The sequence below is a fragment of the Helicoverpa zea genome, chromosome 6, assembly GCF_022581195.2.
Source record: "Helicoverpa zea isolate HzStark_Cry1AcR chromosome 6, ilHelZeax1.1, whole genome shotgun sequence".
Taxonomy (NCBI): domain Eukaryota; kingdom Metazoa; phylum Arthropoda; class Insecta; order Lepidoptera; family Noctuidae; genus Helicoverpa; species Helicoverpa zea.
In genome coordinates, this window is record NC_061457.1 from 261,964 (window position 1) to 286,844 (window position 24,881).

At 39.6% G+C, this 24,881-nt stretch overlaps 1 protein-coding gene across 1 annotated transcript; it reads right to left on the reverse strand.

Moving 5' to 3' along the window:
* Positions 1–200: 200 nt before the first annotated feature.
* LOC124631470 (mucin-2) lies at positions 201–16,657 on the reverse strand. Its single transcript, XM_047165881.1, has 15 exons — positions 16,566–16,657; positions 10,163–10,225; positions 10,016–10,078; positions 9,162–9,218; positions 8,964–9,032; positions 8,045–8,101; positions 7,452–7,670; positions 7,232–7,333; positions 6,820–7,041; positions 6,199–6,396; positions 4,421–5,165; positions 3,881–4,293; positions 3,290–3,535; positions 2,951–3,145; positions 201–1,668 (listed from the first exon to the last, which is right to left on the reverse strand). The coding sequence occupies exons 1-15, from the start codon at positions 16,624–16,626 to the stop codon at positions 806–808; spliced, it is 3,573 nt and encodes a 1,190-aa protein (XP_047021837.1). The 5' UTR covers positions 16,627–16,657; the 3' UTR covers positions 201–805.
* Between the last annotated feature and the right edge of the window lie 8,224 nt (positions 16,658–24,881).

Here is a 24,881-nt window from a genome sequence, read left to right on the forward strand (position 1 = left end):
CTCAGGAACTACTGGTCCGATTTGAACATTTATTTCAGTGTTAGATAGCCCATTTATCGAGGAAGTACTTTTTATCCCGGTACGGGAAGTACTTCCCACGGGATGCGGGTGAAACCGCTGGCAGAAGCTAGTATCATAATAAAATAGTGGGTAAATACCTAGAAGAGCAATACGAACAACAACAATAATAAATGCAAAAACCAAATTTAATAATATTTATTTGCTAAGCTAACGCTAGACATTATATTTACTGTCATTTAAATCTAGAATTACGAGTCTTAAGTACATCGATGCCACCCTGTCTACTACGATGTTAACGTTGTTAATGCGCTCCGGGTTGTGAGGCGCAGGCGTCGGCGCGTGCTGAGCAGTGCGTGCACCGGAGCGCGATGCTGCACTCACGCACCAAGCACGCCGGCATGCACTCCTCCCGAAACTAATATAATTCACGTCTATGATAGTCTATGTCGTATGAGATCATTGCCGGCCATTCTGTATAAATAAATATTTTACCTAAGGCTCATACAAGAATACAAACAGTCACTACCGGGCATCGATTATTTCCGACAATTTAAACCTACTCGTATTAATTTACTGATGTGCATTGGTCGATTTCACGTTCATAATTTAATATAAGTCTAATAGGCTCAACAAGATCACACATAACTTAAATTTACACAAGTACATAACAATTTGTAAGGATTCAGGGTCCGACCACGTCCAGTAGTGAGAGTCTATTCCCCGAGCTATTGTATAACCAACCGCTCAATCACACGCTGTACAGTAAATGCATATTGTTTGCCCCTCAGCAGTCCAGCGGCTTGCACTGGACGCCCAGCTCCGTGCACCAGCACTCCTGGCAAGGAGTCGACAGCTCTGTGATGATCCTGCCGACTCTGTACATCCTCCCGTAGATGTTACAGCCGGCTAGCTTGAGCAGGCCCGGCCCGACAGCAGGGCCCGGCAGCACTCCCAAGCTGGGAGGCCGCGGTCGTCCAGCAGACACGGACGTGAACGGAACAGGCTCCTCCTGCACGATGACCTGCCTCCGCTCCGTGGCGACAGTCATCGGACGCTGTGTTGTTCGTTTGATGGCAGTCGCTTCTCCCAGTACTAGGTGATCTATCCGATCAACAGTGTTCATTTTTGAGGGAAACTCATAATTCGGTGGTGGGACAGGTTTAAAGAAAGTCTCGGGGAGAGGTGTCCTGGTTACGGGCCAGAGAATGGGCACTGTAGGCAAGGGGGACCGCGTTGGAGGTCTGCTAGTGGACTTCCTTGTGGAGATGGTTGTTGTTTCATAGCTATCGCTAAGTAAAAGCTTCAGTACGCTACCGAAAGAGAATCCCTCATCCTCTTCTTCTTCACTTTCGTGTGAACTGTTATCTGCTTGTTTACTTGGCACAGGCGTGGTGGTGGTGGTCCGCTTGGGGAGATTGGCGGTGCTGCGCGTCGGGGCAGCAGTCGTGCTGGTAGCAGCTGCAACACCACCAGTAGGAGTAGGTGACTTCTCAGCAGATACACTTGGAGTATTTGTGGCTATCTGTTGCTCTGGGTTAGTCATATTGTTTACAATGACCGCAGAGGAGTCGTGCTTGTCAACTTCTACTTCGGTTTGGTTTCTCTTATTATCTTTTTCAAGAGTTACGCCGGTGGAAGTGTGGTTTTCTGCAAATAAATAAAACTCTGTTGACAGGTAGATCTAGAAATAAATATATATATTATATATATATATATGTCGGAGATAGATCAATTACCACTGTGGATATCCGAAATGGTAATTGATCTATCTCCGACAATATACCTATATATATTATAAACGCGAAAGTTTGTATGTATGGATGTATGGATGTTTGTTACTCTTTCACGCAAAAACTACTGAATGAATTTTAATGAAACTTTACAATAATATAGCTTATACATCAGAATAACACATAGGCTACAATTTGTAAACATATTGTTCGAAATACTAAACCTGCGCAGACGAAGTCGCGGGAACTAGCTAGTATAAAATAAATACGTAGGTATATATATATATATATATATATTTATATATATATTTATAGGTATATATGTATTTATGTCAGGTAATCATAAGTCATAATTTTACATTGTTATTGTTAAGAGCTATACAAATTATGTAAATTGACAAATTATTGCAATTAATTTATCATAACAAAACGATAAAATTACCAAACAAAATAAAATTATTTCAATGGACAATTTCAATTCAGATTTGAAGGAAAGTGGTAAATAATCAAAAATATGCATTAAAGGTATGTATGGTATGTATTGGTATAAAGATAACTGATACCTGCAACACATATTTTAAATGTATAGATGTTAAAAATAATTACTTTAATGAATAAACGAATTACTGTACCTTGCTTGTATATCGGGGGTGTCGTTCATAATCACATTAAATTAAATGCGTTAATATACGGGTTAATATATGTAGATTAACACAAAGATAAAAGAAAAATACGTAAACATAAAAAAATGATGTTTTCAAATAAAGTAAATGGAATAAAAATGTGCAAAAATTAGAACACCATATAAAAGTCAGTCATTACAAACAACTGAAATTCTCCCTTGAAAATTGATAGCTGTCAACTTATCAAAACATTCGATACTCCTAACTTTATCTCTGCTTTACACATGATGTTGTAAATTTTAAAAACGAAAAATGACTCCTGTGGTTAAACCACTGAATGGATTAGGTTATTTTTTTTACAATTCGCCATAGAATATCATAAAGTAAATGCGATATGATTTAATGTGATAATGAACGACACACCCGATATACTTGAGAGAGTTGTAAGTACTTGTTAAAAAGGATATACATTTATTCTGATAGAGGCAAAAATACTTGTAAGGTAATAATTAATGGAAATGTTACCACAGCAGCTAATTGGATAAATTCATAATAATAATTACCGTAAGACTTTACCTGCATGGCAGTCAAAGTCCCCGCAGCAGGGGTCTAGCGAGTGGTTGCCGGGCGGCAGGCGGCGGCAGCCGGGCCGCTCGGGGCAGGGCCGACGCTCGCACACCAGCTCCACCCACGAGCACGTGCACAGCTGGCAGCCCATCACGATGGACTGCCCGCCCAGCACGCGCCGCCCGTCCTTCGCGATGCACTCGCCTGCAAACCATTGTACATCAACGATCATTATGGTACACCGACTACATTCACGAACCATATAATTCTGATCTCTATTGAGTTTCATTCAAAAACAATAAAAACTAGATTACCTACTTAAAGTACAGTTAACAATAAAAGCCTCACCTTCAATCGTTTGGTGTACTCTATGCACATTTAATTGCATGGACGTAGTGAGATGAGGTATAGCCGGCGTATTGGCCGGCGTATTTGCCGGGGTATAGGCCGGGGTATTGGCCGGGGTATTGGCCGGGGTAATGGCCGGAGTAATGGCCGGGGTATTGACCGGGGTACTGGCCGGGGTTGGCAGCGTACTGGAGAACACCGTGAAGAATTCGTCGATGACACCAGAACCCTTCGGGATGAAACCACCTGAAAATAATTAGGCACATTACCATTGGGCACAGGCTTCTTCAGATATATAGATAATGCAAAGCATCGATCACCTTGTCTGAGGGGAGTAGGCGAACCATTCAACAGTGTCAGTCATTGCAATGTCAGAGGTGTTGAACATGCATTAGAAGGCCACTTTGGTACTTGCCAATAACGAACACGCGCATTCGCACACGACATGCAGGTGCCTTAATTGTACAGTGATAAGTTTGTCTAGGTTTTATTTGTAAAATATGTCTAAATACAATTTAAGTGAATAGTAGTTCGTAAATAAAAAGCTAAGAATTTTAGTTTAAAAATGATATATTACAAAATTGGCACTACCTTCGGTTTCTAATGGTGGAGAGAATAAGTTCATCGCTGGAGTCTCAACAGCAAAAGTGGTACTGGTAGTCGGCGCCTTCGTTACACCCTTCACATCGGATCCATGACCCAGTGAAGCGGACACTGTGTACTCCTGAACACTCAGACCGCTGTTCTCAGGGTATCGGTCTCTTTTCGGATCTAATTTGTGACTGATGGGAGGGTATGACGGTTCTTCTTTGCCGAGTACAAAGACGGGGTACTGCGTTGGTTCGAAGACACTCTCTCGTTTACTAGGAAACGTAGAATCCTCAGTTTCAGCCGTCGGGTAGTACACGGGGAATTTCTCTCCTCTCTCCAAAATTGGATACGAGATGGTGTCTTTTACTGGCTCATTATCAACCACCGCGTCAGCAGCAACGAATGGAATTATCCTGTGAAGAGGAAAATTTATGAAAACAAAAGAACCCCAACAAAAATATTGTACATGAATTCGATCTCATGATTCGATCTCAAACATTCATCACATGATATTGATTTCCATGATCTGTTAAAACTTACTTCAAGTTCGGCAACGATGGCGGCAGTGTCGGCTCAGTGTAGTCGTAATCATATTCTCCCTTTTTCTTCTTGGAACTGTTGAGTGATTCAGAGAGGATTGGTATTTTGGGGCCCGTGACAATTGGCCTGGAGGTCGAGTGACTGGTATTAGTCATCAAAGAGCTCGTCACGTTAATCGTAAAAGTATCACTGTCATCAAAACCATCGTTGACATTCCTATCGGTTATAATATCGTTGGGTGAATAGGTTTGTGCTTCCAGCTCAATGATCGGTACTCTGGGCATCACCTCCAACTCTACGTCGGTATCGTTAGCAGTAACGCTCAGAGGTAAGGATGTCGATGACAGTTCAGCTGTGCAATTTATGGTTCCGTTGATTACTATTTTGACGCTACCTTCAGGTTGTTCTGTTGCATCATCGGGTTCGTCTTCATCCTCGTCGTCAAATTCTCGATCATCAGTCATCTGACTTGACGTCGTATTAGTAGATGCAGTATTAGTTTTTTGAGATTGTGCTTCACTAGATCTTAAAGGTTCGTCGGTTTTTCTTTTAACCTTGGTAGTTGTTATTAGGTGATTCTTAGTGGCTGATGCGAAAGATGTGTGTTTTAAAGAGTATAGACTCGTTTTGGTCTTGCTTGTTGTACTTTCTAGCTTGCTTTTTTGGGAAGAGTGGAATGTTCTCTCGTCGTACCTCATAGAAGATTGCGAGTTTTCCGGATCCATTATGGCGGATGACTGATGTCCTGGAATTAATAATGACAGTTATTATTCTGATTTTAGTATTCGATGATTGGAAAGTCCATAATTACTACCAGCTGTTTGGCATATTGGTATGCCTGAGGTTGAGTATACAGTATACAAACATTCATGTATTATCAAATGCTCGTGATAAGTGCTATTAGACATTATTGAGTGCGGTAAGTGGCTGTGGGCAATAAGGGTTGAATATCACCACCATTTCGTATTTGTTCGGTGATCGGATTATCTACTTGTTTACGATGAATTATATCGCATGAGTGCATTTTGTGTTTAGCCAAAGCACAAAAATTCCAATATTTAAATAAATCTATTTTAAATAGATTACTATACTTCTACCTAATTCTTCGACTTGGCGCGTTCTTTTTCACAACATCTTTAGTCGGCTTTTCTATTGGGTCACCTTGCTCGCTTATAACGAGGGACGCTCTCGCGACTGAGTACAAATATAAATAATGATTGAACGACAATTGGACCATAACATTCCGATCATCTAATACTTAGTCTGGAGAGAACTCAATGAATTTGAAAAAAAAATGAGATCGGTAAAAAAGCATTCCATCAGCTTCTTACTCTTGAAAGTACCACTGAATCAAAAATTTAATATTTTTGTTGGCTTAATTTTATACCTATTTATGTTTTCTATACGTAAGTACGTCTTCATTAAAACAAAATTTAAATGTAATGCGACGATTTTCATGTTTTTATCTGCGTTACAAAATTAGGCAAATCACAAAATAAGCTCAAGAAGTACAAAAAGCGCCCTAATTACCGTTTAATATTAAAAGCGTCCATATGAGAGTGGTGGCGGCGCCGAGCTTAGCGGACGCGCTTCTTAAGCTGCTGGTAGCGGGTTCGTCATCTGGCAAGTACCAACATGACTCCTTCAAATGTCGTTATTTCACAGTTTCGGCAATTCGTGACCAGGTGTGGTTATTAATGCACGCAAAAGATGGTCGATGCTTCACACTAACCAGATCACTCTTAAGTGTGATTGCAGGACTGTACAGCAGCACCTACCTGGGTCGTCGTGGTCGCAGATGTACTGGTTGGCGCAGCACTCGCCGGGCGCCAGCAGCGGCCGGCAGCCGGCCAGCGCCGGCGCGCAGCCCAGCGCCTGGCAGCGCACTTCCCCGCGCAGGCAGAAGCATGCGGAACAGTTGCTGTGCGAGGGCACTGGGGACCCTTCGGTAACCAGTATCCCGTCCACTTGGCAATCTGGTGAACGAATACATTTTTATTTTTTTATACATTTAGGTCTTAGAATGGAAAAAAAGCTTGGAAATAGGACGGGAAGAAAAGGGAGAAGATATATTATTTACTTAGGTCTTCAACAAGAATACGCACAGGTATTCTGATACGTTGGTATTAGGTATTACTGGTATAAAGGGTTTATGTACTTTTTATTATACAGGAATTAATTTTATTCAGTGTGAAATTATTTAAAAAAATATTTTGCTGATTTCAGGACGGATAAAAAAAAGAAAAAAAAAAGAATACTTACTGATGATGCAGAAATGTTCTGTTAATTATTCTGGACGACCAGTTTAATTTTTTTTTCTCTGCTTAAAATCCATTTCTGTATATAAGATCAGTGGAGAACAAGCAGTATGATGAAAGATCAAAAGAAGTAGTTCTGACCGTAGTGATTGCGGTTCAGGTAGGGCTTGGTGGCGGAGTCGCAGTAGTAGCGCTGCGGGCAGCAGGCGCCGGGCGCGGGGCGCGGCGCGCAGTGCGGCGGCGGCGGCAGGCACGACGGCCGCACGCAGCGCCGCGCGCCGCGCAGGCAGAAGCACTGCTCGCACGCCACGCGCGACTCCAGCGCCGACCCCGCCGCGAACACGCTGCCGCCCTCCACGCACGCTGGGAACACTCCAGTGTCATCAGACGTCAGCGATGCCACCACGGCCAACACACTACCACACACATTCTAAACATACCTACTGCATGTGCTTCACTTTCAAGTGTGTTTTCATAGCGAGTCAAGTTTTAAATGATTCATTAATGTACGATGATTTTAAAGGTAACCTGGTAAGTGATTGAGGAAGCCTACCATTGCTGACGGAAGCCGGTGTTGCCGTTGAAGGCACTGCCTCGGTCTCGGTCTCAGTTTCGAATCTCGCCACTGCTCCGTGCTCCATAAGCTTCACTCCGTCTGGGAAGTTTCATAATTCTTGTTATAAAGAACTGTTTCTTTGAAAAATTGGAACATGGCAATCAAGGAAATATCTAGAATATGATTGTGTTAGGTTGTTGGTGGTGGTGGTGGTTACCTGGGCAGTGCAGCTCGGGGCAGCAGGCGCCGCGGCGATGGCGCACGTGGCAGCGCGGCGGCAGCGGGTCGGGCAGCGGCGCGCAGGCGCGGCGGCGGCACGACAGCGCGCCGCGCGCGCACACGCAGCGCAGGCAGTCCTCGCGCGTGCCCACCACGCCGCCCTCCTTGTGCCAGCGCCCCTCGTACAGGCAGCCGCGCGGCAGCTCCGTCCCACCCGCTACACAAATAAATATGTATACAATCACTGCATGCAATTAACTGCTTTTTGTATCTTAATATTTTTAAAACTGTCGGGACTCGACACTCTTCTGGCATTTTTTTTATTCTAGCAAGGGATAATTTATTTATTAAATTTAATGCTTCTGCACATTTCGTACAAGGCGGACTTAACGCCATAGGCGTTTTCTACGAGTCTACCTTTGGGTGGTGGAGAAATAGCTGTGGTAGGTGCAAAGTTTTTGTTAAAATTTTGATTACTTTGTAAGTTTATACTAAGTTATGAAATAACAATTGGTGTTTGCGTGCGTATTAATTATATTATAATAGTTGAAATCGGTGGAGATTATCGGTAAGAACAGTTTGAATACTCACAGACAGCTTTGTCATAGTGAAGAGTCTTTGTTGACACAGTAACTCTATCCTTTGGTTCTGAAAAATAATCAAATATTTTTTAGCACAAAATATAGTGATTGAATAATTATGGAGTGATAATGATAGTAAAGTCCAAGCCATGAATTTCTAGAGCGTGAAGTATTTCTTTCAGTATTTACGAAATCGTTTTCTTTTCTTTATTAATTACTAGCTGATCCCGCGAACTTCGTATCGTTCAAACTTTCCCTGGACCTCTACAAACATTTTAAAAACAGCTCAGCTCAATCGGCCCAGCCGTTCTCGAGTTTTAATAAGACTAACGAACAACTATTCATTTTTATTTATACAAGCTGTTGATTTGCATCCGTGCCATATTCAAGGAGGTAATTATGCTAATGATTCTCAACCCAAATCAATAAAAAAATTGGTACGTAATTTTTTTTCCTTAATTTTTTTTTCGGAATTCCGTAAATGTCATCTAGCCTTATTTAAACTTGGCGCGTATGTTACTGGCGTTAAACCCGTGCTGCACCCTCACACAAACGCAAACACAAAGCATACGCAACGATCACTCATAAATTTCATTCATAAAATTGGATTACTTTGAAAATATCACGACATTACAATGACAAAAAAAGCAGTGCATATTAGTTATTTCCCATCTACTGTAATTCCAATCGATTATTTACGTATTGTATGTCCTCCTCCTGAACTATGGCACAAATGCAAATCAACACCTTGTATAGATAACCCGCATCCCCGCCGCGCTTCACCTCCTGCGGGATCTTCTGCACGAACCCGGATAAACAGTAACTACAGCCTGCCTCGACAAGTGGGCTCTCTAACACTGAAACATTTTTCCAAATCGGACAAGTAAAGTCTTCAGCTTCAAAGTATTAAGAATATTAATCGTACTTACTATATGTCTTAGCTTGGCGCCCACTCGTCACTATACTCTGAGGGACGCTGAACTTCTGTATTTGTGAGCCTGAAAACAAATTGTCTGAATATTATCGACGTTTATTTACAATTAGCTTTATGTTGATTACGCTTAACAATGTAATATTATAGTTAAATTGATTCTTTCAATATTGATTAAATCCTAAACTATACTCACTAATGACTTTGTCTTCATGTGGAAACAATTTATGCAGCTTCCCATCTTTCAGCGCACCTGAAAATAGTAGTGTTGTATAGTAAAAGAAATACAACCAACTCCATCTAACCAAAGACTACCAAATGACTTTCGGCTGTAATTTTCAAGGAATTTCAGTTGTTTGTAATGACTGACTCTTATATGGTGTTCTAATCCTCTCACATTTTTATTCTATTTACTTTGTTTAAACATTTTTTTTACGTATTTTATTTTTTTCTTTGTGCTAATCGACATATATTTACCAGTATATTAACGTATTTAATTTAATGTGATTAGGTACGACTCACTCTGTATAAAGGACACATAAAAAAATATAATTTTAAAAGTAAGCTACAGTATAACTCTGCATTATCTTTAAGCTGTGCTCTGCCGGGTCCGTATTGTGTCCACCTTATAAAATGTACATACCTCCTATATAATATATGGAATGCCCATAAACAATTGAGCATTGACGTAAAGAAGAGTATATAAGCAGTATGTAGGAAGAGTTCATAAGGGAATATATACATATAAGGAAGTACAAAATAATATACATAGAAGGAGAACACAAGGGAAGATGATAAGTGCATAGTCTCCGTAAATGAAGAGAGTACTTTTAGAGGGAATACTAAAGAGGATTAGATAAAAGAATACATAATTGAATATACAGAGAAGGTGGCCACAGTTCAAACTACGGTAGATCCGCCACTGACAGTAGGGATTAAGAACTTTTTAATCCTTACAAAGAAACATGCGTTACGCATTTGCATACACTGTTGAAAATAATTTAATTTCGATCATAACTAAACGGTTTTTAGTTAATATATGACACTCACTGTATACGATTTCTTTCGGTTCATTAGCCAGTACGTTCTCTGAATCGCGTTCTCTTTGCGTATCTGAAAAGTAAATTATTTCATGAACTTACAAAACTGCCTCACTGAACGAAAGTCCTCAAAACCTGACTCTGTCTTATTACTCACCATATGTACTGTCCTGTAAGATACTTGGGAACATCTTCAAGCTCATGTTTATTTCGTCTAAATCTGAAAAAAGTTCAACAATGAGTGCAAAGTTCTAAATTAGAAAAACATTAAAAATCTCACCAAATTGAAGACGCCAGTGATTTGCGAAGATAAGGACTGCAGTTTACTTATAAGTTACTTCATTTACTTATGCAATTGTATAACCTTGCAAACATTTTCCTATTCGCGTGATATTCTAGGTGACAGCCATCTCTCTCCTCTCACATACAAATCATTGAGTCTGCAGACACACACAGGCACAGGAGTAAAGTTGTATCGCGCATGCGCGGCGAGACGCCTGCAATAAAAACCAAGACCAGTCGGCGCGGCCGCTAAACTGATACCCGCGCCTTCAGTACCGACAATCTTTCATTCCTTGATCTATTGCGAGTTTTAATAATTATACTGGACCTTACAATACTAATTTACTACTGGTAAGTATTTTATTATGTCGTCATCGTGTCTCGTTATTTTATCACTCGATAATCGAAGTGATATTCTTTTAATTCATAGCTGGAATTTTTCATAAAGGACTATAAAATAATTCCATTTAACAACAGAAGGCTTTTTTCTAATCTACGAAATGCATTTTAGCCAATATTTAGTTACTATCAGGCTCTTAGATTGTCTAGTGATCTTAGAAAAAAAAACAACATAATGCATCAATACTGAGCATAGCTTCGTCACTAAAATCTAGACGATTACGGACACAGGCAATCTAGCACGTAACAAATCTGTGTCTAAATATAAAGGAGGCAGTGACCCTCGGCTGTGAAAACAGAGGCATGACAATACGCGTCGCGAGATGTCTGCCATCGCAGAACCTGTCCGGAGAGGAACCGCGTGGGAACCCTCGCGTCAATGAGCCGCCCACGGAGCGCCTACTCACACGACCCGGCTTTATTGCAGCTCCATCCGTCAACAGCCAGCGAGGTGTCCTCACATTACACGACTACAAACGAACTGTCCGAATCTATTGCTATTTGATTTAGATACGCCTGAACTGCTCCTTTTAAAAAATCACTTCTGAAATCGGTAATTCGATAATAATTGACGTTACCGCTGAATATTCCGTCATATATCTATTATTTTCCACATCCGTAAACACTAATTATATTATGTCAACATGCGTAGAACAAGAAAAGTGAACAAAACATGCTTATATAAAATATTATCAACGGCATCCTCAAATCAGCTCCAATCTGAATCAACAAGACAATAGCTAGGCTGTTACATCTAACTAATGATTACCATTGTATTGAATCAAAATCAACATTACATCATTGGAAACACAATTACCACACTTGTAGTAAGCAGCTGAGTAGCTCATATAGTAAGTTTCGACTGATAATTTTAACATGGAATCCGTTGTGAGCAGGCAGAAGGTAATTTACGTGTGAGGTCAATTCCCGGGTCCCGAGGGAGTCATTTCACGTCTGACTCTGCAATCCCTTCACATGAATCACTCTGTGGTGAGGCGGTAACCACTTAAATTCAGATTAACCACTTACATTTAGGAGCGAGACCTTTCATGTACGAGGATAGATTTTATTTTGAAAGAAACTATTAATCAAGTTAAATGCAATTATACTATGGTTAACAATCTCCAAATTAAAAAAGACAGCAATTGTAAATAGAAACGGGTCGTTTATTCAATGATCAAGTGTTCTAAGCATGCTGTAAATGTGTATGCCGCGCCAGGCAGTCGGCAGGCGTGCGCAAGCGCTCATTCAGGTACGTGGGTGGTCCTCTGACCCTAACCCTGATCTTCGCGAATCGTGTTGCAGCTAATAACACGCTCCGCTGCCTTCGCGGCCATGTGCGCCCGATAACACTGACAGCAATTGTGAATACATATGAGTATGAATACCTATTATAGTGGATTTGCACAAAATATATACAGTTGATATGCTAGCTACATAGCTAGCCTTTTTACATGATTATGGCAAGTCATAAGTTCTCCAAGACAAAAAAAAAACATAATAGATATTTTAAAGTCATCTAGTTTTCTATTATTTAGAAGTGTGTCGTGCGAGTCATACAGCTCATATAAAAGTAATATGGTTTAGGTACCAAATGATTCGTCTCTGTGCCATTTCTCATCGAATTCGGTGAAGTTTTCGTGTTTCCCAGCATTATGATGAAGTGAGCAAACTTTCCCATGGTCGTCACAGTCGCTAGTCAAAGGTAATGTGATACCAAGAGTGAAGCGTACAGTTATCTACTCACCAATTCTAATTTTCAGGGCGAAACGCAGTTAAAAAGATTGACTAGTTACAGTACAAAATGTAATACTTGTTGACGTTATCCCTAACAGATTCGAATCTAATCCATGTATAACTTAAATTGCGAGCTATAACTTACAAACACTGAAACATGACTAAGGAAATAATTGTAATGTCGAAAAATGTACCTGTCGTGAACAGAGGTATTCGTTATATAAATACTAGTTGTTTTTCCGGGGTTCCGTGGAACTCCTCCCCATACCGGGATAAAATATAACTATGTTACTCGCTGATAATGTAGTTTTCTAATGATGACAGAATTCTTAATACCGGTCCAGCAGTTTTAGAGTTTATCCTTTACAAGCAAACAAACATAATAAACAAAAATACATTTTTTCCTCATAATAATATCAATACAGATATAAACATGTAAACATCACTACATGAGTGTATCTTCAATAATATTGAAACTGCAACAGTTGATCTCATCACAATATTTAAATAAACAATAGCACTAGGTAGTGTTGTGTGTAGTAGGTAATTATAAATTCTGTGGCAAATTGTTATTGTAAGCAGTTGTATTCTGTTGGTCAGAAACAAGTTCACAGCGCTATGGTAAGACAGTCATAACTGTAGTTGCAGACAATGGGGGTTCCCATGGTGGCGCGATGGGAACAGAACCGGGCGCGCAGACAGACAGACTGTTCGCTTACAGGGCTGCTAGACACAAGCTTATAATTGCTAGCCTACATAATTATGCTGACTGAACTGGAACACTTAAATAAGGATAATGACGAAAAACTAAAGAATCGCAGAATCTTCGATGGAGCCTTAAATAAAATTAAAGAACAGTAGGTTTTCTTTCAGGAGTGTTGAAAAGTTGTATACTGACGATTAAGTTTTTATTTAATCGTAATCACATCCCGTAGGGCCATTAATAAATATTTTCTGGCCTCGAGAACATTGTAAGCGCATGGCAGCCCTGGGGTCTGTAAATGCGTCTCATCCGAGATGGTCTGACCATTGTCTCACAACTAGATCTGTATCAGTCTTCGCGGTCCGACTACAATCGCCGGTAACTGTACCGCACTTTTTATAGCCACTCATTAAATTATATTGCTGATTACATTTAGCCGAACTATCATGCAATATACAAGCAACTATTGAATTAACTTTTTTTGCAAAGAGTCTTTATCTCCGTTTATTTTTTTGTAACAGTCTGAAAACTGTACTGAGCGCTCGGCTTTAATCTGAATGTAACATTTAGGAAGAGCGTGGTGGGACTTCCCTTTAATTTATTTCAATCTGTATAACGTAATAGAATTCGCTTCACCAGTCTACGGGCAGGTTAGAACACAATACTGTATGTATCATTTAAGGAAAGTAATAAAACATTTTGTTTTTGAGTTCGCGTCTAAAATCTATAGAGGATCATAACATTTTCCCAACAGCTTTCTTAGACTTAACGCAGTGTCTTTGTTCAAAAATATTATATAGGTACTAAAGAGCATTTCCAACGCATAAAGAAAGGCTTTATTGGCGCATATTCGCTTGTAGTTGATTGTGACAACAAGCTGGAACTTGGCACAGGCAGAGAGGTAAACTATGTGACGAACAAACGGCACTCGCCTCGCATCGCATTACGTATTCCGGTTGGGGCTGCGCCCGCGCATCGAACACGTTTGTATTGGCGCTCATTCATTGCACACACAGCACTAACAGCACAGCGGACAGAAGGACCACATGTCGAATAGCCCTCAGAACAGGAGTATAATTATTGAACTAGAAGTTAAAAAATAAAAGGCAAAACATTCTACTAATAATCCCGGAGAAAATTAATAAATTACTACTTAGGAGTCTTACTCAAGATAGTTCTGGCAAATTAAAAACCCTTGAAATGTTTCAAAGACCAGAGATAGGGGTGCTCGCCAAACATCTTCGCAAAACGCTTTTAAAGGTACAAGCGGGCGGCAGGGTCCACGAGGGTACTGACCACAGTCACGTACTCGTGCCTGAAAACAGTTGCAAGCTGCTATCAAGTTTGGCAAAAAATACTCTTAGTTAAAAAGTTTGCGCAGTGAGGCTACTCAGTGTGTCTTCTCCTTGGCATACTGGTATACCACCGATAACCTGGCACCTGGTACACCTGCGTCACGCCTATCGTTCTTATTTCATGGTCACAAGGTCCAGAATGCAGTGTCCCGAGTGATTGCAGAGGGCGACGTAATATTGTGATTACATAGCGGGCCCTCACATTAGCATAGATTAAGTCGCGGTCAAACTTCAAAAATCCTCGTTAAGTTATTTATGAATGGCTGACGTTAGATTCCACGAATGTATAATACCTTAATTTACAACTTGTTCACAGAGCTTTGCTACTCATGTTTATGAAGATAGTTACAATAATGGGACTGTCTCAAAACTTTCTGCTACATAGCATTGATTGCTATTTTGGAAATATACAAAAACTTTACAATTATATTTTTTGTTTCTAATAAAAGATTCTTATTCAAAAAAGTATTCTAAAAATCCTTATTTTAGGATCATAGGAGGGTATTTTTAGAGGTAAAAGTCACAATAGCAATAGAGATTTCTCCTATTCCGAGTATTTGTGCGTAAGTTTGGATGACTCATTATGTTTTCTACCAAAGGATTGATTCATAATTCAGATATGACATGATAAACAATAACAATGCGTGTATGTTTAAAATCGAGTTTTGGTAAAACTGAGATCTCTGATTTCAAACAACTTGATCAAAACAATCAGACAATAGGCGGCGGGTCCCACGAGAGACCTCGGATTCTGTGCGTTTCCGAAATATTCCAATGTAAAAAGTTTTAGGATGACAAAGCTGCGGCTCACCGAACGAGTTCGCAATGTCACTCGCTCAAGGACAAGCGGAAAGTGTAATAAGGAGATCGTTAAGCTTAAACCAACTTTATATCGGCACATAAATATTAATCGCGTAAATAATACGATAGGCTCTCAATCATAGGGAGGGAAGGTATTTAGACTGTTATATTTCTAGGCTCAGAAACACCCTATAGAACTTTGACTGAAAGATACACAAGATTCTAAGAGGTTGGCTAAGTATTATGTTTTCAATACATATTAAGAAATCTTCAATTAAGAAATCTACTTTTTGCGTTCAAACCAAAAACAAGAGACGTCCAAGTAAAACTGGGTCCATGTGAGAGTATGTGCCTTTGTGATGCTAATGAGCTCCTGCCTCCCATTGTGCCCGCTCCAGTGACACACTGCCGCCCCTCACATCCATCTGTAGCAGCTCACTACCAATTGTAAACAATACCATATAACAATGAAAACTACGTCACTCAACGAGAAAAATGCACGCAATCATTAAAAAACAATTAGCCGAAATTGTGCAAACATTCTACATTTGCATCGCAATTATATTGGTTAATTAAGCTAATGATTGACCGATTTTACGTCAATAAACTACCTAAACAGGTGCAATATACATCACAGTAGTTTCCAATTACTATTTACATATAATTCGTACGGTTAAGTTAAAAAAAAAAAACACAAATTAAACACTCGAGTTCAAAGCACACTCGACCGCGCGTTGAACTCTTCGGTTAGGAGAGACGATGTTTAACTTTTGCGCATGTCAAAAATTAGCTTTATCGAGATAACATCGCTTTAAAATTATATCAGGGAAGGTTCTGCAAACAAGTTTATGCTAAATTATGCTAATTTAATTGATACAAAGATAGGACACAAATTATTTACGACAAAACGATTGGAAAATACGTTACAATTTTGAATGAAGTCGATTAACAATTTTATTGCTAGCACTAAGAAGAAAAAAATAAACATGTTTTGATTAATGGTCGTAAAACGATCGAAAGATAAATTAAATATATTTTAGTAATGCAATTAAACCACTCAGCATACACATGGACACAGGCACCCGTCCAAACACGTTAGAACTATCGATAACGCAAACTTTGAAACCATTCATAAATCAAAAATAACTGAGGCAGTATCAGCATCGAATCTCTTCAAATTAATCGTTTTGGCAAAAAGGACAATAAAAGGTAAACTGCCGAATATCGTTCGCATATATCACTGGGGTCGACGACCGGTGGATTTGCATGGAGGTACAAAGGACCTGCGCGCGCGCAGACGAGCAGCGCGGCGGCCGCGGCGAGCGCGAAATGCGCGGGAGTCATGCTCGCGGGCGTCGGCGGCGGAGCACAGCACTGCACTGGCGCGCCGCTCGCCTGCGCGCCTCGTCACACCGCGCGCTGCGCACACGCACCGCTAGAGCCGGCACCACTGCTCGCAGATCCCGGTTATCTCTTGATACACCGGAAAAATGGCCTGGGTTTTCCTCGTTTCAACAGAAATCTATAATAAGTTATATCTGAAGATTTCTAAGCACTTTTCTTGTCCACAAGTTTTTGATCTACTCGCCAAAGCACTAACTAAATTTAGGCAAAGCACGGGGCACTTACTAAAGAAAACCCACAATCAGGGTGGTTCAAAAAAACTATCCACTACAGTATTATATGCAAGTACATAGTACATACTTATAATTTTGCCGTATCTAGTGGTTGGTAAGTCTGCGGGGCGCCCAAGCCGCGCCGCCCGCCGCACGGAGCGCGTGATTAACGACGCAGCCTCGCGACAAGCAATTTACTGTCCCTAACATTCAGTATTATATTAAAGGGTCTTATTTTAAGATCTCATTGTGCCTAAAATTAGAAACATGCTGGACCAAGAATCGAAGCCTTTGAAATTTTATTTTTGGCTTAACCCTTTCTGCTTTGTCTTCGTCGCTAAAAATAACTCAGAATATAACTGCTTTTTTTGTTGTTCAGGCGAATCATAATATGCCTGTAGGCTTTAATTTCAACTGTTGCCAAGCAAAGCCAACTGAAGTTTCCTTTGCATCCTTCAAGACATTATCATCAAAATCAAAAATGATATGGCAGGTCTTGCTAGTGATCGTGTGACGGATTATTGAGTACAACACCACGTCCACGCCCTTGTGCTGAGGAGACTGGACCTCTCCTCCAGAGTCAGGAATCCTCACGCAGAAGTTCGAGTGCCAGTAGCACTGACCGTAGAGTTGGCACACAAAGGGCTACGAAACGAACAGAGGTAGGTTTTAGTCAGTAAAAGTTTGACACTCCCACTTCCATCTGCATAGATAGTAGCTATATGTACATTAATTTTGTTTAACAATTATATTACCTATACTTGGCTTATTACAATTGTAGCGTTCAATGAGACAGAACTTTCTATAATCCTGTTAAATAAACTGTTACCTTAAACATTGTGGTTTTCACATAACCGAATAATTTACTCAACCAAAGATACCGCAACTAGTTAAATATTGTAACTAAACCGTGATACCTACATATGCGAGAAATGAAGTAGTTCTTATCTTTTAGTTCCAACATTCTCAAACGTCTTCCAAGTTTCCAAGAAATCCGAATCCAACATAGTTGAGAAAAGAGAAGGCAGATGAAACATCGTACTTCTAAGGTAGATTGATAAATCACAGCAATCTCTAAAATTAGAAAAACCTTGATTCATGAAAATGAGTTTTGGTTAGGAAGCCGTAACAATTGAGTCATGCTTTGTAGTAGTACTCCAAATAGCCGGAGTAGATGATGCAACGCGAATTCATCAATACAATAGGACATTTGTTTATTGTCTCAAATACTCACGAAAATTATACGACTGAAAATTGGACGATTGACTCGGACGACTTATCAATAGTTCCAGTTATTACTCCTGTAATTATTGTATGACAAGAAATCAGAATCCCTACAGCAATTAGCTAAGACAGTTATAAAAACAAAATGCGTTTAAATTACATGGAAAGTTATATAAATTAAGGGAACACTGACACCCTAATCGATGTCGCATGACGACCACGTCACAAGAACAATGTATGAGGCCCCCCGCACACGATCTCCCGCAGAATCCTGTTTTGGTCAGTTTCACGTGAACAAGTTGGCGGGTCCAGAGTATGGGCGGATCGATGAGTATAATTGAGTATGTGTCGGTAATTAGCTTATTTCCAGGAGGAGACGTGACCGCGCGCCGCGCACACGCACGCAAAAACCCAGCGCTCCCAGGAGACGCGCTATAGGCTGCACGGATGAAGCCGACATCCTTACATTGTAACAAGTACCTATACTGTAAAACCTTCCTTTTTTGAACAATCTGCTGAATCCTACAGTTCTGTTGTGGGTCTCAAAATACAAAAAATCCGGTCTGGAACTTATATTGCAACGACGGTTAAGTTTGCAAAATAAATATAAGCAGAAACAACAATTACTATGAATGATAGTCATCATGATATTCAGCATCGCTACTTATAATACTTGTGTGAAATAATAAACTATGTTATTGTTTCCTGGTATGGTATATAAATAATTTAGTAAAACGAGTATTAGGTAATCATGAACATGATGAGCTGACCCACAAATAAAGAAAATTGAGATAAAATTTAACTTTTTTATGAGTCATTATCAGTCACAACTCTCCAATCAACTAAACATTTTGCCTCGGAAAACTGTCATTACCAAGTTATATATCATCGATCGCCCACTTATTGTTGGAGTTAGTGTCAACATAACAATCGAGAAAGTACAGATAAGGCATAGTTTAGTGTTAACTAGCGACGCTAGCAGATGCGGGTGCAATCACATAGCGACGCACCCGGGCGGCATCCACTACGGAGGGAGATGATCACTCTTCGGAAATGTCTCATCTTGTCTTATAAGGACGATGCGGATTTCCCAAGAGCATAATTGTGCAGCGATATGGCAAGAGGATAATTGTGATCATTATTACCATGTGGCTGAAATGTATAAATGAAGAATAGTTATTGTTACTTAACTGACAATCAGATACTTGCCGGTATTGTCAGTCTACTAGACTAAGTCAACCGTTTAAAAGTGGACTGAGTTATTTGTTTCAGCGTAAGATGATATAACTGGTACTGCATAGATTGAAAAGCTTCAGCCACATGCTTCAAAATTTTATCCATTACAATTCAGTGTAAACAGATAATGGGCACATAGTTTGCCTCCCAGCGCGAGTGTACCGCAAGCGCAGTGGAATGCCTGCCATCCTCACACTCGGTGCGTCAAATGGGAACAATTAAAAATGATAGATTTTTTTGTTGGAATTAAAAGCACATAACGTGAGGGCAGGACAGAGCCGCCGACACCGTTAGTTCCCGCGACGCGGCCGCGATCTGTGACATTCTAACCACCAATTAAGATCACCTAAACGGCAAAAAGCGCGTTGAAATATTTAACTCACTTAGTAATCTTATACTTAGTAGCTATTAAATTAAGTGTCGCGTGTCTTTGAGGATGATTTCAAGAACTGCACGAGTGATTCGTACCGCAGCGCTGTGTGCTCCGAGCTTTATGTGGATTAAATCGGTTTTTGCTAAATTCTTTGATAATTTAATGGAATCTGTCGGTTCTGTACAGTTTCTAGTTTGTACTAGTTTAGTTCTCATGGTTGCTGTTTGTTGCTTTTAACTGAATAATTGGTTTGTTTATTTCCTTTAACTTGCCTACATAGCTGCCCTCTGGCAACAGGAACTAAATATTTTTCACATGATTAAAGTACAGTTTAGGTTCCACTATCATAATGTTTAATAAATGATGGCTAAAATTAATTAAGCAGTTCTTACTTTTGTAATTCCAGAGGTGACACATTTGGTGGAAAAAGAGGAAAATTAGGTGCTTGTAAGTTCACTGAAAACTATTTTCACTAAAAGTACTAACATACAACTAGGAATTCGTGGCTCAACTTAGCACTTCGTTACTGAGCCTTTTTAACCCCCGACGCAAAAACGATGGGGTGTAACTTATGAAGATATTGTTGTCAGATAAAATTTTATTACATAGAAGATACCTATTCAGTGCAAAACGCTAAAAGAAAAGTGTGGAAAATCTTGATTTTTCCCATTTTCTTGACATATGACCCTTTAAATTTTAAAAGGTAAAAAATATTTCAAAACTAACCAAATGCGAAATCTCACAGTAATGTACCTACTTAAACAAATAGTTCTGCAACTGGTGTAATTTAATAAGAGGTGTAATATCAGGATCATAACACGTATAATGCGTGTAATGGAGCGCTCTACTCGCCGGTAATTAACGAGTAATTATCGCGCCGCATTACCGAGCCTGCCCTTATTATGACTTCACGCCACATGATTGCATGCCATTAACAAAGAAATTACAGAGAAAAAAGTATTTTCATTTAAAGTACTAAATTCATACCACACCTTACATAACACACGGACTTGAAAATAATAAGTGCCAAAAATCTTAGAACTACAAAAATACTGTAGCTTAGATAGCGCCACCTGTATGATAGCTCCAACAACACTAGAGTATGAATGTTCCACCGTCTCTTAGCGCTACTCACGATATCTCGAAGGTGGAGCCACAATACAAAATTCCTCGTATTTTGAGCGAAATCCCCAAATAAAAAGAGGACTGGATATCTAATAAAGTAACTACAAGTTTCTTGCTTTTTCTTCTCTATAGTAATTTCAGCTTATCTTTTGAAATATAATGGAAAATAATAAGATACCTTTTTTTCACTTTAATCAAAGTAGTTAGTATGCCAAACTCTATCAAGGAATGACATACCCACAGAATTTCCAAGAGCAACAAGCTTGATCGGTTTTCCTCCAAAAGATTAAAATTGACGTCGCCAGTTGTTTATAAGCCTACTAGTCCCCCACACGCCACCTCCATCAAGCTAGGTACTGCAGGGCGTCATTAGGAACGCCTGAGAAACACTTTGTTTAACCTGAGAATAGAATGCTGTAATTATTCCATGCAAAGTAGACACCATCATTTACAGTCACATCTTCATGACAATCACAGTCCGTTGCTAGAACATTCTCCAGCGATCCCTATACATGATGATGACACGTCACGGCAATAAGCCGAATACTTTCTATCGGCGACGCGCTATGAATGATAGCCATGCGCCGGCGCCGCGTGGCGTAACGCCAACATGTCGCGTAACACTCGGTCCGGGCCCACACGTGCCCATGGGATAAGGACATAGAGCCTGAAGGAAATGATATGATAACAATATAATATATAAATCTTGTTTATCCAGAGAATAAATTAGACGTCTTACAAGACGAGTATTTTGATAGCGTGGAATTTAGTTAAACCTTATGAAAATAGCACCCTTACAGAATACTACTAAAATACCTCATCATCATCAGTGATTTTGCCATTGACTACATAGATTAGATATTGCCTTAGTAATTATGCCTGGTGTTAGATAGGAATAGGCGAATGGGCACATAGTGAAGCAGCTGACTCACTGATATGTTATGAAATCGTTTGTTTTTGATTTTAACATAATCAGGCATCGTTACGTTGTGAGAATAACAATAAATACTTACATGAAAAAATCGTTGCATTGTGTTATTTTGCTTAATCATCCTATTCTTAACTTTTACTAGGTTTAATTTATGAGCGGATTTGCTGAAACGTGTAGGTAATGAATCTTATTACTTTCCAACCAACTCCTATAAAGATAACGTGACAAATAAAAGCCGTCGTTTAACATAATATACCTTCGTAGTTAAGTGAGGGGTAACCTGTTCCCCAAACTCGCTAAGCTTCGGTTAAGCCATTAACCGTCATTAATCGTGGAAGTTAGGGTCAATCCCCACTGAAAGAGCAGCGGCTGGCAGCGGCCGGCAGCGGCCGTAAATGCAGGTGATTGAACGCGAGCGCGGCGGGCCGCGCAGCGCCGCGCCGCGCCGCACCGCGCCGCGCTCTTACATTGTCCGTGCTCTTACGGCCGCTGCTCTTTCAGTGGGAATTGACCCTTAAGGTAAATACGTTAACTCGTGTACGAGATGTAACAGACTAACAGCCAATTATCTTGTCATGTTACTAAACGGTGTGGGAACCAATTTAACTATATTTATGGTGATTGCCACCTGTGATCCATACAAACTTCCTAAATAAACATGATGTAAGTAATTTCTGGGTGTTGGTGACTCTAGATATGAAAGCAGCCTATCCTGTGTCCTATATGTAACCTAACTGTATGTAAAATCAAGCTATACATTATATATGTTTGATAAATTTATTATGTGCTATAGTAATCAATCACCAATAAATTATATTACGACATTCATTTATTCATCGATCAATTTAATTTCAGTTGCATCATCAATTTCGATAAATAAATAACCAAGTATTTTACCTCCCAAGTTGACATAAGTTCTGATTATAAAACTATTTTCGTTCAGCAGTTGAAGACGTAACCTGTATTTAAATAGGTACACCTAATAGCATATTTATCGAGTCAACGTAATAAAACTTGGGTCAAAAACCTCATCAGTGTGTTTGTGATACCCATAATGGTGGAAACCAGACTGACCAGTAACGACAATCCTAACTAATAATAATTAATTAGAAATTAGAATGTTGCGAGAAGGCCTGCTGTCAACATATCGACAGTGTTCACAATAGCAGGAAAAGAGCTAAGATTAATAAACTAGCTCTATAAACAGACAGACACACCCACCTGCACCTGCTTAGACTGCCAGTTCCCTATTTTTCTGTGCATACAGTTACATTGAAAGACGGTACTTTAATAAGCAACTCACTAGTTCAAAGGAATTGATGGTGTGCTATTGAAATCTGTCAAGATCCTAAATGCACTACTACTTAGGTAGAGTGACTAGTTCACCTTACATATGTAGGTACTTATTAAATAGTAGACAAGTCAGATACGCAATTAAATACTAATTCATAAAACACACTATGAACACGTATGAATGTTGTGTTGAAATAGGCCCTTAATTTTTTACTACGAATAGTTTCGACAAAAGAACATTAAAATTCATTAACTCTATTCGTTGGCAAACAACTTTCAAAACTATATCTTTCAAAGAGTGGGTTTATAAACAACTGTGTGTTAGTTTTTCGTCAAAATTGTTTGTTTAACAATAATTTCCTGAAAACAGTGAATCTATAAATAGTCTATGCATTATAACACCTTAAATTGATATGAAAGGAATATACAATACCCAGTAGGGCCAAGGCCTGCCGGGGCTGCGGGTTGTTCGAAAAAGTTACCGCGGCCCTGGTACATAAAAGGCCTATGACGGAACACGACGGTTTTTAGTCAGTAAGAGTCTGACACTCCCTCACCGCTGCCCACAGCCCCACACCCACAGCGGGAGGGGTCATTTGATGATTTTTGACGTCGTTAAAAAAAAGGAATATACAATAAATAAACATATTCCAATATAAAAATCATGATTATTTGGCAAATCTGCCATTAAACAATAAAAATCTCGCCATGAAGTCGATGATGTGATGAGAGTAAGCTCATTAGTGATAGCGAACTGTTATGAAATGCGGTGAACTTTGCGGCGCTTTCAGTTCCGCGAGAGGTTACGTTGCCTCACGGTGCGAAGGCAACTCACCTCTATACATTATACGTTTGAACCAAACACGATTTAGATGAGAATATTTTGTAGTTAATTGCTGAGTAAGCTGCTGTAGGTATTGTAGCTTTGAGTTTAACGACAACATTGTTATTTACCCATTTCACATATGCATATATACAAACTTGTAACCTTTAAAATTCAGGGCTTTTTGATGTGAAAGTACCCACAAAATTGTTAACTAAATTAAATTGACCAGTTTTTTATGCGGATTTGGATCTCATTTGATTTAGTCAAACTGACTTAATCTAGACTATAGTATACCTTAAATAACTCAAACTTGCGACAGGCTCGGCTCTTCAACTTCTCATTCCTTACCATCCTTGTACTGGTATGTCTAATTTGGATTATTTCCACAAGTTTTAGACACTCGGTATGTTCCAGTTACCGAGGAAGGCACGGTGGGCCAATCCGCTGGTTAAATGTCACGCTAGTTAAACAGATACCAGTGATCGCAAACCGCTTACTGATATATTACGCTTCATCTGACCATAATATTTGTGGATTCTATTTCAAAATACATGAAGGAGCATATTGAGGTATAAATATTTATGACCATAAAAAGTGACTGATATAAATGGTGCGACATTAAGTTTCAAATAATGAGAAAGTGGCAGCTCTTAGCATATTCTATGTCTAGAAAGTTACAATAAGTTATTATGCTATTTTGAATTCTAAATGTTAAGGTTCAAATAAATTAAAGCGGTGGAAACCTTAAGGATGAAAAAAGTGACTACTTTGATTAATTGCATAGAAAAAACAGATGTTTACAATAATTTTGCGAAGGTTATTAAATGAAGTCAGTGTGTCATTACATTATTGTCAGCCACTCCACCCGAATTACCCTGCCATACTCATGTGCGTCCTGTCGAGCACTCACGCGCACGTTACATTAGCCTCGTTTACGAGATCTGCATTTACATGGTTCGCACCAAATAAAGCGGC

Excerpts from the sequence above, each read along its gene's own strand:
- LOC124631470 (XM_047165881.1), bottom strand. The coding sequence starts at position 16,626 with ATGACTCCCGCGCATTTCGCGCTCGCCGCGGCCGCCGCGCTGCTCGTC. Across the intron at positions 7,334-7,451 it reads CCCCGAGCTGCACTGCCCAG|ACGGAGTGAAGCTTATGGAG; the intron begins GTAACCACCACC and ends GAAACTTCCCAG. Across the intron at positions 1,669-2,950 it reads GGACTTTGACTGCCATGCAG|AAAACCACACTTCCACCGGC; the intron begins GTAAAGTCTTAC and ends ATTTATTTGCAG.